This window comes from Ursus maritimus, unplaced genomic scaffold, assembly GCF_017311325.1.
Source record: "Ursus maritimus isolate PB19 unplaced genomic scaffold, ASM1731132v1 scaffold_17, whole genome shotgun sequence".
Taxonomy (NCBI): domain Eukaryota; kingdom Metazoa; phylum Chordata; class Mammalia; order Carnivora; family Ursidae; genus Ursus; species Ursus maritimus.
The window spans coordinates 53,116,909-53,131,409 of NW_024424119.1; the positions used below are offsets into that span (position 1 = coordinate 53,116,909).

The 14,501-nt window shown below is 47.7% G+C and overlaps 1 protein-coding gene across 2 annotated transcripts in view; it reads left to right on the plus strand.

Annotated features, from left to right (window-relative positions):
* GLE1 (GLE1 RNA export mediator) overlaps window positions 1-9,996 on the plus strand; it is a 26,126-nt gene extending 16,130 nt beyond the window's left edge. Inside the window, exons 8-16 of one of the 2 annotated variants that reach the window (XM_008698707.2) lie at window positions 129-241; window positions 403-472; window positions 2,799-2,941; window positions 3,041-3,231; window positions 4,140-4,269; window positions 5,853-5,957; window positions 7,127-7,209; window positions 7,895-7,958; window positions 8,805-9,996. In XM_008698707.2, the coding sequence (XP_008696929.2) occupies window positions 129-241; window positions 403-472; window positions 2,799-2,941; window positions 3,041-3,231; window positions 4,140-4,269; window positions 5,853-5,957; window positions 7,127-7,209; window positions 7,895-7,958; window positions 8,805-8,873 (968 nt within the window). In that variant the 3' untranslated portion in view covers window positions 8,874-9,996. Of the gene's footprint in view, window positions 1-128; window positions 242-402; window positions 473-2,798; window positions 2,942-3,040; window positions 3,232-4,139; window positions 4,270-5,852; window positions 5,958-7,126; window positions 7,210-7,894; window positions 7,959-8,804 lie in introns of those variants that run through there. The other variant, XR_005835266.1, reaches the window with a different exon arrangement.
* The last annotated feature ends 4,505 nt before the right edge of the window (window positions 9,997-14,501 follow it).

The following is a 14,501-nucleotide window of genomic DNA, read 5'->3' on the forward strand; positions in this document are numbered from 1 at the left end:
TGGCTCTCGATCTCTGGGTCGTGGGTTCGAGCCCTATGTTGGAGGTAGAGATTACTTAAATAAATATATATTTTTTAAAAGCATTCAGTGAATTCTAGCTATTACGAAAGCCTCTCTTTTCTCCTCAGACCTGCAGGTGAAGGTACAAGACAGTACGATGCAGTGGTACCAACAGCTTCAGGACGCTTCCAGTCAGTGCGTGTTGGCCTTTGAGGAGCTGACCAACAGCAAAGACAGTCAGGTAGGGAGGGCTGTAGGTCGGGAACCCTTCGGGCCTGGTAGTGCTCTGAACAGCCTCGTGTCCCAAAGGAATGTCACTAGCATGTCACATTCCCTAATCCTACTGGCATCTACTCAGCCCTTCTAAACACCGCCTACCCTCTCACTCTTCTCTCCTGGCAGGCCAAAAAGATAAAGATGGACCTCCAGAAGGCTGCCACCATCCCTGTGAGCCAAATCTCCACCATTGCAGGTTAGTCAGAGGAGTTAAGAACGTGGCCCTTCGCTTCATTTGGTATTTTTTTTAAAACTCCGGATCTGCTCATCTGTAAGGTTCCTGTAGACAGAGTCTGTTCAGACAAGTGACATTGGATCAGGCATGTATAAGTTATGTCTTACTCTTCTTTGTTTCTTCTTCAGCACGTAGAAGGTAATCATTATGTGTGGGTTGACTCGCTTTTCATAAATAAGCTGCATATTAACAGTAAATTCTTTAGGAAGGCTCTTACCTGAAGTTGAAAATCCCTGCTGAAAACATCGCTCCGGGGACCTAGGATGTGACTCAAGTTCTTTGTTTTGTCCTATATTAGTTTGTCCAAGCTCGAAACCTGCTTTAATACTTTATTTTTATTTATTTATTTATTTATTTATTTATTTATTTATTTTTAAGATTTTATTTATTTATTTGACAGAGAGAGAGACAGCCAGTGAGAGAGGGAACACAAGCAGGGGGAGTGGGAGAGGAAGAAGCAGGCTCCAATGGCAGGAGCCTGATGTGGGGCTCGATCCCAGAACGCCGGGATCACGCCCTGAGCCGAAGGCAGACACTTAACAACTAAGCCACCCAGGCGCCCCTGCTTTAATACTTTAGAATGTCTTCCTGTTCTCTCCAGAGACTGAGCTATAGAGAGTGAGAACCAGACAGGGGAAAAACCCTTCTTTTTCTCGTTCAGAAACAGTGGTTCGTTTTCATAGAGCTCTGGCTGTGGAAGCTCCAGGTTACAAGCCGTGCTGCCCGGTGGCTGGTGAGCGTGAACAGCTGGAAAGCTGCTCTGACTTAGCATGGGTCCCGGTTCCCCTGACTCACTCGTTGCCTAGAGAGTGTAGACAAGGTGCACCTGTTGCCCATGAGAGGTGCTGTGACAGAACTTACATATCACTCTGCTGCCTGAAGTCCTCTCTGGATCAGGACAAGGTATAAATAAATAAACACGAATCACCTTCTGGACTTTAATAAAGTGCATTTCCTTTGCTCCCAACAGCAGTGGGGGACCTGAAAGCAGTTGACCTGATGGCCACGCCACCCCCTCACTGCTCTCCTCGGGCTCCCCAGTCCTCCGTTTTATTCTTCACTTCTGATCAGGCTCTAGTTTTGCTGTCCTGCACTCTACTGCAAATTTCCTACGTTCCCTCTGTCCACACCATCACGGTTACTTCTTTGAAGAGCCAGATACAGACATGCTCTGGAGTCAGTGCTCAGTACGTGCTGAGTACGGAGAAAGAGATGGTCTAATTCCTGCCTCTTGAAAGGCAGACCTCCATGAGTGGTTAGATTTGGAGCAGAATAAATCTCTCTGGTGCTGGTATGGCATATGGAGTGTGGGAGGCCATGCCTGGTAGAGGGTTGGGAGCTGACTTTCCTAACTGGAGCAGCACAGAGCAAGGCTGATAGGAAATTTGGTCCTTTGAAACCATTGGTAAAGCAGTACTGAAGTGAGACTTAGCAGGAGTGGGAGCTACTATTTTGGTATCTCAGTAAGGTTTGAGTAATGGAGACCAATTTAGATCTGCTTAGGCCCAAAAAAGGGCATTTATTCTAAAGCTACAGGGGTGTTTCTCAGAACCTACTGGCAGAAATGGGGCTAGGTCTCAGGAGCAAGAAACCTTAGGAACCTTTTCTCTCGTCTTCCCTCTGCATCTCTCTGATCTAATTAGGTAGACCACTGTTCTTCGGACCACTTGGCAGGTGCAGGGCCCTCGTGTTCGTGAGCACGTGTGTCACTGGGCCAGCCACTTCCAGTCACTGAGGTGACTCAGTCAGCTGCCTGATTGGCTCAGCTGGTCACTCCTCATCAAACCGTAGCCCACGCGGGGCTGGGGCACACAGGATCTGGAATACAAATATAGCCATCACGAGCCCACCTCGGTGTGTCGGAGAATGGAGGAAGGCAGGTCCCAGAGAAGGGGGAATCGTTGAGAGCTGGGAAGATCCTTTAGAAGGGTTTTCCCAGAGATGCAAATGACTCCTCTAGGGTCGGCCACAGCCCATGGGATCTGTAGCCATTCCACTCCTGTTCGTACTGTTTTCCCCTGTTTGGTGTGTCAGTTTCAGAATGTGTTCATTCCCAAACAAGAAATTCCTTTGAAATAGTACCATGTCTCATGTACTTCTGCATCCCAGATGACACATATTTTATTTGCGTGTCATATATTTTTCTGCAATGGTATTTTGCTTTAAGTTCTGACCTTGTGTAAGGCTGCGTGGCTAGATTTCTGTAGAGGCCTTCTTACTGCAATGATGAGAAGCAGAGTGGTCTGCAGTTGAGTCTTTTAACCAACTTTATCTCCGTCCCACCCAGGCTCAAAGCTGAAGGAGGTCTTTGACAAGATCCACAGCCTGCTCTCTGGAAAACCCGTTCAGTGTGGCGGGCGCTCCGTGTCTGTCACTCTGAACCCACAGGGCCTGGACTTTGTCCAGTACAAGCTGGCAGAGAAGTTTGTGGTGAGAAACCTTGTTGCCAGAGGTATGGAGAGAGGCTGGTGCGCAGCCTTTAAGCTTTTCTCCATAGTAACTACAGTGGTCCTGTCTCCGCTCCCCCAGAAACAAGGAGAGGAGGAGGTGGCCTCTCACCATGAAGCAGCGTTCCCCATCGCGGTTGTGGCGTCCGGCATCTGGGAGCTCCACCCCAGAGTGGGCGACCTCATTCTTGCTCACCTCCACAGGAAGTGCCCCTACTCTGTCCCCTTCTACCCGGCTTTCAAGGAGGGAATGGCGTTGGAAGACTATCAGAGGTGAGGTCGTTTCTCTCCTCACTCTCCTCAGGGGCTGAATGAAATACAAATCGAACTAGGGTTCAGGGGCACCTGGGTGGCACAGTCGGTTAAGCATCTGACTCTTGTTTCAGCTCAGGTCACCATCTCAGGGTTGTGGGATCAAGCCCCAAGTTGGGCTCTGCATTGGGCGCCGAGTCTGCTTGAGATTCTCTCTCTCTCCCTCTGCCCTTCCCCTTGCTCGCACACACACTCTTCTATGTGTGTGTGTGTGTGTCTCTCTCTCTCTAAAATAAATAAATAAATAAATCTTAAGGGGGTAAAAAAGAGAACTAGGGTTCATTCTCCCTCCTTTCACAGCACCTCATACATACCTGGAACGTTCTATCAGAGAATCCAGTGTCTTTCATACAGACTGGCTGCTTTGGGATTTGTGGGTTCAATTGCAGTAGTTAATATAGTTTAGGGAAAAGAATACTGGATCTAGAATCCGGGGGTTTTAGAATTGTGTCCTGCTTCATCATCTAATGATTTGCAAAATAAGCTCTTTGAGCATCGTTTCCCTTGTTTGCAAATGGGGTAATGATATCCATCAGTCCTGTGACTTCGGGGAGCCTGGCTCGCTCCGTCAGTGGAGTGTGCGACTCTTGATCTTGGGGTCGCGAGTTCGAGCCCCACGTAGGGCCTAGAGCTTCCTTTAAAAAGAAAAAATAGAGGCACGTGTTTGGCTCAGTTGTAGATTATGCAGCTCTCAGTCACGAGGTGGTGAGTTCAAGCTCCACATTGGGCGTGGTGCCTACTTTAAAAGAATAATAATGATAATAATAACAATGTAATAGTACTAGATTGTTCCTTTAAGCCACAAAAAGTCAGTGATTTGTCACCCTCACTTGGGCCTTTGTCACACTGAGTTTTTTCTTCCCACACAGGATGCTTGGCTACCAAGTGAAGGACTCCAAAGTGGAACAGCAGGACAACTTTCTAAAACGCATGTCTGGTATGATCCGGCTGTACGCTGCCATCATCCAGCTACGGTGGCCGTATGGAAGCCGCCAAGAGGTAGTAGAAGAGGCTGCTACCGGTAGTGAGCGATCGCGCCGTATTGGTGTATTTTGTCCACGGGGACTGTTGCCCTTCTTGCCGCGGGAGCAGGCTCGTTACACGAGAGCTTAGTGTGTGTCACTGCTCCCTCGGTGTGCTTTAGAGAAGTTGATGTTGGAAACTGGGATCAGCAAAGCTATTTGTTTGAAGATTGACTTAGTTGAGCCTTTAAAGAACTAGGTTTGGCGCCACCTGGGTGGCTCAGTTGGTGAAGCGTCTGCCTTCAGCTCAGGTCATGATCCCAGGGTCCTGGAATCCAGGCCCGCATCGGGCTCCCTGCTCATCGGGAAGGCTGCTTCTCCCTCTCCCTCTGCCTCCTGCTCTCCCTGCTTGTGCGCGCTCTCTCTCTTTCTCTGTCAAATAAATAAATAAAATCTTTAAAAAATAGATAAAGAACTGGGTTTGTAAGAGGGTCTACCAGATGAGAGTCTGTTGTAAACCAGTCATTAAGGTTAAAAGATTCTATTAGAAGAGGAGCGATCATGGGGCGCCTGGGTGGCTCAGTCGTTAAGCATCTGCCTTCGGCTCAGGGCATGATCCCAGAGTCCTGGGATCGAGCCCCACATCAGGCTCCTCCGCTGGGAGCCTGCTTCTTCCTCTCCCACTCCCCTCTGCTTGTGTTCCCTCTCTCGCTGGCTGTCTCTCTCTCTGTCAAATAAATAAATAAAATTAAAAAAAAAGATTAGAAGAGGAGTGATCAAAATGATACAGTATCAGGTGGTCGTGGTGGTGGTGGTGGTGTTGGTCGTGGTCGTGGTGGTGTTGGTCATGGTGGTGGTCGTGGTCGTGGTCGTGGTGGTGGTGGTGGTCGTGGTCGTGGTCGTGGTGGTCGTGGTGGTGGTCGTGGTGGTCGTGGTGGTGGTCGTGGTGGTGGTGGTGGTGGTATTAAAGTAAGTTCTAGGCCCAGTGTGGGGCTCTATCTCATGACCCGGAGGTCAAGAGTCGCATGCTCTATTGACTGAGACAGCCAGGTGCCCCAACTCAGTGTAATTTTAGGCCTGGTTGGTGCCTCGTGTCACATGAGCAGATGGAGTCTCAGCGAGCTATAGTGACACACACTGTCGGTGACAAAGCCACAGCGGGGAGGTGGGGGGGCGGGGCTTTGACCTGCCAGCCCAGTGCTTTTCTCAAAGGATACAGATTAGAGAGATGGAGAAGTTAGCATACCTGGGGACCTAAAGAGAAGGGGCCGTAGTGGATCAAATCCAAGTTTTTATCGTGTACCTGCTGTGTCCCAGGTTCTGTGCTAAAGGTACCAAGAATAATAAATAAAATATCTATACGAGTAGCTGTTGGAACCCCTGAAACCAAAGCTGCCACATGTGGACTAGGGGTTCCTGTAAAGAATGTGTGGGTTCCAGTGTGTTGGGACATTTGAAAACAGAATTTGTTCATCTTGTGGTGTTTCTGCCCTGCGGCATGTGCTTGATTTCGGTGATCTCGTGGTTCATGTCACTTAGTAATGGCTAGAGGATAACCTTGGGGGTTTAGGTCTCTGGATACAATGAGATCAAATCCTGACCAAGTGTCTCCCTTCCCAGATTCATCCTCATGGCTTAAATCATGGCTGGCGCTGGTTGGCACAAATCTTAAATATGGAGCCCCTGTCAGATGTGACAGCCACTCTCCTCTTTGACTTCTTGGAGGTACGTAATGCAGTTCTCACATGAGAGAGACCGTGGTTGAAGCGGCCTTCGGTCACCGCGTGACCTGGACTGGGAGGCAGTAGAGAGGCTGATGGTGAGCAGCATTAGGGTCCAGTGTCACACATTTTTTTCCCCGAGTGCTAAAGAGACACCTGCCTTCTGGGTTTTCTTCCCACTGTGCTGCTTTCTCTGTGTGCTTGTCTTCTTATTGTGAAGAAGAAGAAAACTACATCCCAGCACAAGCTGAAAGGGACGTTTGTTTTAGGGATAGCGAATTGACGCCCAGAGCCAAGGGTAGAATGTACAGTCAACTGTCATGTGGGCCTGGAACGAGGAACTAGAATGTCACCAGGTACCAAGAGTCTCTCTGGAGCCACATGGTCCTACCTGTGCTCTTCCTGCAGGCTGCCTCATTCTCGCTCCATAGGCCAACTTTCTCTAGTTCTCTGTAGACAGTGGAAAAGTTGGCCATCCTGGGCTATGGCCCTCTGCCTCAGTGTGGCCCCCCAGTGTAGTGGACCTGGCATCCCCTCTTTGTGATCCCTCATTCCTGGGAGAACAAATACGATCGGCTAGTTTGGGTCAGTTATCTCCCTCGTCCAGAAGGTTCTTTACAGTCCTGTCTGCCTGTGAGGGGCCACCACTATAGGATGAGGGTCAGGGTTTCTGTGGAAAGGAGTCATTTCTTAAAGGTTAAAGGCTTGGGGCACATACCATAACAGATTCGGGCTCTCGAACCTAGAATGCCAAATGCTTCCATTCACCCTAGAGTTCCTGAAGTCACATGACATGAGCAGAGATCACGAATGAATTTGAGAACATGGTGATGTTCTGTGTGCTCTGTTTACTATGGTTGGGAGGAGTGCCATGCCTTCAGAAAGGTTTCCATTTAGTAGAATCAAAGAAGAATAAGTTTGATTCACATTTTGTAGTTGGCTAATATATCTGGTTTTTGGCAGTTTGGTTTAATGAAGGTATTATCATACACAGAGAAATGCTTCAGAAAAAGGTTGGATCTTTGCATTTACTCCCTTGCAGAGCTAGCTAAGTGCCACTGTGGCTGAAATTCTTGGTAGGAGTAAGAGGCAAAGGGCCGTGTGCTTTATGGATCTCTCGCATGAGCGTGAACTTGCTTTCTCAGCTCTGACGGTGCCTGTCTTTCCCTGTAGGTGTGTGGGAATGCCCTCATGAAGCAGTACCAGGTACAGTTCTGGAAGATGATACTTCTTATCAAAGAAGACTACTTCCCCAGGTATGTGGCATATTGAATAGACAACATGGGATTCAGTGGGTGAAACACATGGCATCAGAGGCCCTTGTGTCCCGTGACATACTGGGTTTGACTCAGTTAAAAGCACCTGTATTAAGTGTGACATCTTCTCTTATCCTTCTCATCTTTGATATTTGAATAAATGCTTTTGATCTGTAATGAGAGTCTCTTAAATATCGTTGGCTAAATGAAAAAATGAATTAAGAAGATCCTGGATTCAGATAGCTGACATTTCTTTAACTCTGTTTTCCAAACTCCCCCAGCTAATCTGAGATGGTGATTACGTGCAGGCATGAATTAACCCAGAGAGTCAAACTCCTTTAATCAATCCATTTCTCCAGCTGTTTGCTTGACTCTGTCATACGCCTTTAGGTGCCCTTCTCATTCCTCTCAACACCCCGGCATTTCAGCTGGGGGAGAGGCCTTGGCAGCACCCATCCTGCCTGATCGCAAAGACCTTGGAAAGGAATGTCCTCTCTTCTCCTTTATCGCCTGGTTTGAAAAGAAGTCTGAGACCATTTGTAAGAATGACAGCATCCTTAGTCCAGAAGACCTCTCTCCAAGGCATTCGATCTGCCCCTTCCTCTAGATCAGCAATGTCCCGAACTCCTCTCCAAGGGAGAGGTGGGACTCACAGCTGCGACCCGTCTTCTTCCTCTCCCTGCAGGATTGAAGCTGTCACAAGCTCAGGACAGATGGGTTCCTTCATACGCCTCAAGCAGTTCTTAGAGGTAAGATGTCCTTAGGCCAACACATTCTGAGTTGTTGGTGACCTCGAGGGCACCCGTGTCTCACAAGTCGTGGACCTCTAGGCTCTCGGATTGCAGTCTTCCTCTTGATTTTTTAATTTTATTTACGTCATCTCTACACCCCACATGGGGCTCAAACTCACAACGCTGAGATCAGTGTCACCTGCTCTTGTGACTGAACCGGCTAGTCACTCCCCTTCTTGATTTTTTTGAACTTTGTCTGTGATTCCTCCTTCACCTTAAGGGGTGGCATTCCATCTTCTTATGCGCCATCGTCCATGCTGCCTGAGGGGAACTGCCTTAGAGATGAATAAAATATACTTAATGAGTCTGGTGTCACTAATACATTTCTTGCTTGCTGGCTGAGTTTCTTTCCTCGGTGTCAGGTCAGGGGAACTGGGAAATTTGGTCCCTCTTGTCCATGAGAACAAACTTCACTTTGAGCCAGACTCCTCCCCTATTTCTCAGTGCTGCAAACCAGAGGCTAAGAGTGACCAACAGCCTGGAAGTCTGTGGTAGGTCTGCCAGGATGGCCCCCTGACTTCCACTTTGCAGTGGCCCGAGTGAGCAGAAGGCAATGGAGAAGGATGAGACGGGGCTGTGGAGATGGGGCCCGGGCAGCATAAGCAGCAGCCTGGCCTTGGTCCTCTGCTGCAGTTCACGTGGAAGCGGAAGTCTCCTGTGCTGCCATTGGCCTCAATCTTCCCACTGTTGACCGCTGTTTGGAGCGCTGAAGCTTGCTGTCCCTCAAAGCTTCTTCCAAATGTTAGATGTTGGAAGGAGCGTTGCCGGAAAATCATTCTGTTTTCTTCATCTTTCCCTGACCAGAAATGTTTGCAGCGCAAGGAGATTCCTGTCCCCAAGGGCTTTCTGACTTCCTCCTTCTGGCGTTCCTGATGGCCCTCCATCGCCCACTGTCACCGTTGTGTTGCAGATGGACAGTAATAAAGCAACTGAAAACAGCTGAATTTGGGAGAAGTCGTGTCAGATTTAGAAACCTACCAACAGATTTTTGTATCTTGCGACTAAGAGAGGAGACTTTTCGGGGGTCTCAGAACCTAGGGGGTCTCTTCGAAGTCTAGAGGCTCCTTAAGGGGTCCACGTGGCAGAGTAGATGGTATCGGCTTTTCTCATTTCTGCAAATATGGTGAGAAGAGCGGTTTAGTACTTGGTCTCATCGTTCATTTCCGTGTGTCTGGTGTCTTTCAGAAAGTATGCACTACCTTAACCATTTCCCTCTGAGCTGAAGTGAGCCCACCACTTCCACTCATCCTCTCCCACCCCCACCCCCAAGCCATGCTGCCCCTGGTCAGAGTACGGGTTAATAGTTGAGGCCCAAATCGTTAACACGCAAGTTTGGGTTATGGTGGTTTTGTCTTTTTCAGCTTGTGAAGTCATTATGAATTCAGAGGAAATGCCTGATGTAGACATGGACTAAGTCCCAAATTGCATCAGAGAGAGTTTAGCATCTGGGACTAGGACTGCTAATACATGTTATGTTGAACAGGACGTACTGTTGGTCCTTTTAATTTGGAATTCGGCCCCCCTGGATGACTAGGGGTGCATGAACCAGGGATGGTGCGGGGGTTGTTTGGTTTTGAATTTGGATGAAGATGGGCTGAGATGGGCTTGTGACATCACACATGAACCGCGCATCTACAAGCAATGTGTCGGGTTAAATAAAATAAAAGTGTTCAGGAGGAATTGGAACTGCTTTAAGAATTGTCAACATGTCCTTACTAAAAAGTGATGATAGATTCGCCTGACTAAAGTCACTACAGAAATTCAGAGATTGGCTGTTCAGATAAGAATTGAAGCTTGTTTTAGGAAAGACTCATTGTCTTTTGTACTACAGGCTGCAGCCATGGGTCTACTCTGTACTATGTGTCATCTGCGGGGACGTGTGTTGGGGGGTGGGGGTATCCCCTGGTACTCTTGAGTGGCTTGAAGTGGCACGTTCTATCAGTCGTTAGCTCTGATGCCAAAAAACAAGGAATAAAGCTTAATTTTTAAAAACCCATTGCTAGTATCTAGTTGGTTGATGTGACCAATTTCCTGTACCTGAGCTGCGTACGTCACTGGGGGGACAATCATGCACCAGCCTGGCTCTCGAATGGTATGTGTGTCTCCCTATTTTGTCTTCTTGACCTTCTCCTTGGGAAAACTGTTGTTTTTCGGTCATTCCTTTTCTGGAATTATGTACCAATAACTGACCTGGTTTTAGCAGGAATGGAAAAGTACTGAAGTCTTTTCAAGTGGATGCAGCAGAGTGAACTCTGGGGAAGGTGGCAGGAGACTTGGTGCAATTCACTTTTAGGTTTTGTGGCCTCGGGTGGGTCATTCACCTCCCCTGAGCCTCAGTTTCCCCTCTCCCTGCAAAAACACCAGTATTGGATTCGTCGGGAGCATGGTCGTTTTCAGGGCTCCATAGCAGCGCCTTAGGGCAGAGCTTCCCAGCAGAGGTGTCAGGGCACAGACCCCGTTAGCCGGCAGGGCCTGCAGTGACTGCGGCCCCCAAGGCCAGTTGCTGTTTGCACTTCCCCCCTTACCTGTATTTTCTGCTCATTGTGACCAGGAACGGGTTGGGAAGCCCTGACTTCAGGATGTTGAGTGGATGGGGCCCAGCCGTAGAGTCAGGGTCGACAAATGGAGGCTTTGTGCAGATTTTCAAAAGGCATGCCTTCCTTCAAGATACTGCTGCCATCTGCAGGAACAGAACTGTGAAGATCTGCGATCGCCTGAGGTGCCCGGGGCCTACTAGAGTTCGCAGCTTACATTTTGCCCAGCCGTACGTGGGGCCCTAGGGGAACCCTGGGATCCTCTCTCTGCCACGGCCATTTTGCCACGAGTGCTGTATAGATAGATTGTGGTTCTATGTAAGATGATATATGGGAATGTTCCTCCAAAAATGAAATGTGAAAAATCACTGGGCAAAATGATCTCTGAGGTCTATTCCACTTTGAATCTATCTGGGCTCCTCTGTAGAAAACACCTCTCCTGATATGTGAATGTTCTTTCTCCAGACATACTTAACAGTCTTGGAACACGTCACTCGATGCTTAGAATTCCTAATAGGTTCTCAATGGTCAACCAAGAAAGAAGAGCACTGGGGAAGGCAGGTTTTTGATACTCGCTGATAGTGTTGTCTTGAGAGAATGATTGCTGTCCAGTAGGTACACCCCTGATGACTAGCGGCATCAGATTCCTTAAAGTGGAATACTAAGGCCGGCATCCAGTTTTTAAATTCAAGTACTCACTTGCCTGCTTGCTTCCTTTCAAGCCTGACCTCATTTCTCTGGCTGAGGGCCCATATTTTTGTTCTATCATTGTCCTGCATCATTTTAAAGCAAATCTGATGATGAGATGAAAATTCCAACAGAGAAACCCTGCACATCCCTTGGATAGAAGAATAGTTCTGGAGAGTTCCTTCCCCTACTTCTCAAGCTTCCTGTGATGAAAGCAGTGACCTAACTAGGTTTGGCTGTTTTCTGTCTCCGTGCCAGGACAGCCAGGGGAGCTGTAGAGCCTTATTACAGATTCCTTATCAGGCCTAGCCTCTTATTTCCCTTTTCTCTGTCCCACCAAATGAGTTCCTGACACTAGATTTCCTGTGGACCTGCACAAAGCAGGTGAGAGCGGTGGTGAATTAACAGTAACACCCATTATAAGGGAATTTAGGGGTGCCTGACTGGCTCGGTTAGTAGAGCATATCCCTTGATCTCAGGGTTGTGAGTTCAAGCCCCACATTTGGTGTGGAGCCTATGTAAGAGAAAAAAGAAAAAGGAACTTATTCTCTAGTTTATATCTGGGCTCCATTAAAAAAAATACGAATTTAAACATGATGCATCAAGAAACATTTTTCTTTTAGCTTCTTCGGGATGCTTACACTAAGTGTAGTACATGACCCTGAATTAGAACCTATACCAGAAAAAATGATTTTTGTATGTTTGTCTTATAAAGGACATTGGGACAATTGGTAAAACTTGAGTAACCCTGTACGTTAGATAATAGTATTACTCGGGATTACTTTCCTGACTTTTATCATCGTACTGTAGTCATAAAAATGAATATCCTTTATTTATTTATTTATTTTTTTAAAGATTCTATTTATTTGAGAGAGAGAGAGAGCATGAGCAGGGCGGAAGGCAGAGGGAGAGGGAGAAGCAGACTCGCTGCTGAGAAAGGATCCCGATGCAGGACTCAATCCCAGGACCCTGGGATGCTTAACCGACTGAGCCACCCAGGTGCCCCAGTTACATGCACTCTTACACGAGCATAGTTCTTAAGCAAATAGACTTGGTACCCATGCTGTTCTGTAACCTGCTGTCACTGAGTAATATCTCAAATATTTCTCAAGTCCATCAGTGTGAAGTATATCACCATTATGGTCTGTTGGATTTATGAATCATAATTAACCATTTTTCAGTTGATGGCTAGTTGTGGGTTTATTTGTTTTGTTTTTTTACAATATTAGCATTCTTTTTTTTTTTTTTTTTTAAGAGAGGGAAGGGCGGAGGGGCAGAGAGAGCGGGAATCCCAAATAGGCTCTGTGCTCTCACAACCCTGAGATCACCACCCGAGGGGTATCAAGAGTGGGTTGCCTAACCGCTAAACTGACAGAGCCACCCAGGTGCCCCAACATTCTTTTTTTTCTTTTTTCTTTTTAAGGGAGGAAATGTTTATTTACTTATTTCTTTAAATTTTTAAAGTAATCTCTACACCCAAGTCAAACTCATGACCCTGACGGGCGCTCTACCAACTGAGCCAGCAAGGGGCCCCTGCTTTGTTTATTAACTGCGGTAAAATATACATCACTCAAAATTCCCATTTCAGCCATTTGTAAGTATATGGTTCTGTGGCATGAAGTGCATTCCCATTGTTGTACAGCCATCACCATCCATGCCCGGAACTTTTTCCTCTTGCAAAACTGAAACCCTGTCCCAGTTAAACACTCACAGCCCATCCTCCTCTCACCCTAGCCCCTGGCAAGCTCTGCGCTACTTTGTGTCTATAAAGGGGAACTCAAGTGAGTAGAATGGTGCAGTCTTTGTGCTTTTGTGTCTGGTTTATGTCACTTAGCATAACATTCTCGGGGTTCATCCAGTCACTGTGTTCCTTGCCAGCTCTGACACTGCAAAATGTCATCTGGGAAGAAATACAGTCCGCTTGCCAGGGTAACTTCTCAATCAGCTCCTTTACAGGGAGGAAAAACGTGGAAGGGCTTGGTGCTTGTTAACTGCTGTGCACGTGGAGGGGGAGGGAGGTCGGGAGGGAGAGGAAGATTCTCCAGGGAAAGCCAGTGGGTAATTTTCCTTGGCCGGAACAGGTGAAAACATCCTTATATTTTGTGTATTTCCAATCAGTTGACCTCTTGAACTTGAAAAGGTACTGGGACTACCTGGATGCCTAAATTTAGGGTGCATATCAAACCTTCAGAGAACTGGGGGAATAGAAAAAGCCTGGAATTCAATCCCACCCCCTGCTGTTCGGGAGGACGCAGGGAACTGGGAGTTGATTGCTATACTGTCCTGTGCTTTTTTAGCCCCCCCCCCCCACAGTTTCTCTCCAAAACAAAGAGGGCCATTATCTGCTTTGTCATCTCTCCCTACACCTAGCAGTGCGCTAGGCATACAGTGAAATTGGTGGGAGGTGAGGTAGGCACACAATAGAACACATGAAGAAAGGCTTTTTCAAAGTCTCCTTTCCAGTGCCACGTGCAGAATGGGGTGGGTGAGTGAGTGGGAGGTGTAGAGGGCCAGAGATAATGGGTTTTGGCCTTGTCTTAGATCAGACAAAGGATCAACAAGTAAGATTTTAGTTTCTGTACCAATACCAAAGCTCTCAAATCTGTTTTGCATCTGGTAAGAGCAACAAAACCCCCATTTCACCAGGAGACTATAGTGATTTAAAAGAAAGATCTTTCCTTTTTACAGCCTGTGCCCAGGCCCTTGAGACCCATTCCTTGCTGGAGCAGGTCTTAGAAATTTTGGAGAGCTATGATTGTGTAAGCCATTTTGTACCCAGAGCTGAATATATGATTAAACATTTTGCTGCTCCCCAGTGCAGAAGAGGCTGTCGACGCCATCAAGTGTTCCAGAAATGCACACCCCAGGGAGGAGTTATCCAGTCCTGTTTTCTCTATATAGAAGATTGCAGGAAATGCCTCTTAGCTCCTACGTTTTTCCTCCAGATTCTACAAAGCTGCTTCTGGGGTGTGGCCATTCCTTTTCTCTGCACTCCCATGGGTTGAGGGAATAGGAGAATTTTTCCTTAGAAAAGGGCAGCTTAGAAACCAGACTGTGGATCCCAGGCACAGGGGAAGGCGGCCAAACTGCAGAGGACCAGGAAGCTCAGGGCTGGGCCTAGGCCCAAGTTCTGGTGCAGTGCCCAGGGCTGCTTGGTACCCAGGAGGCTGAGGCCTTCCGAGCTGCAGAGCTCCTGGTCTGCCTGACTGCACAGGAATGATCTGGGTGTTACTCCCAATGGCTGCGGCCCAGCTGTCGCAGAAGCCGGGGTGGGGGTGGG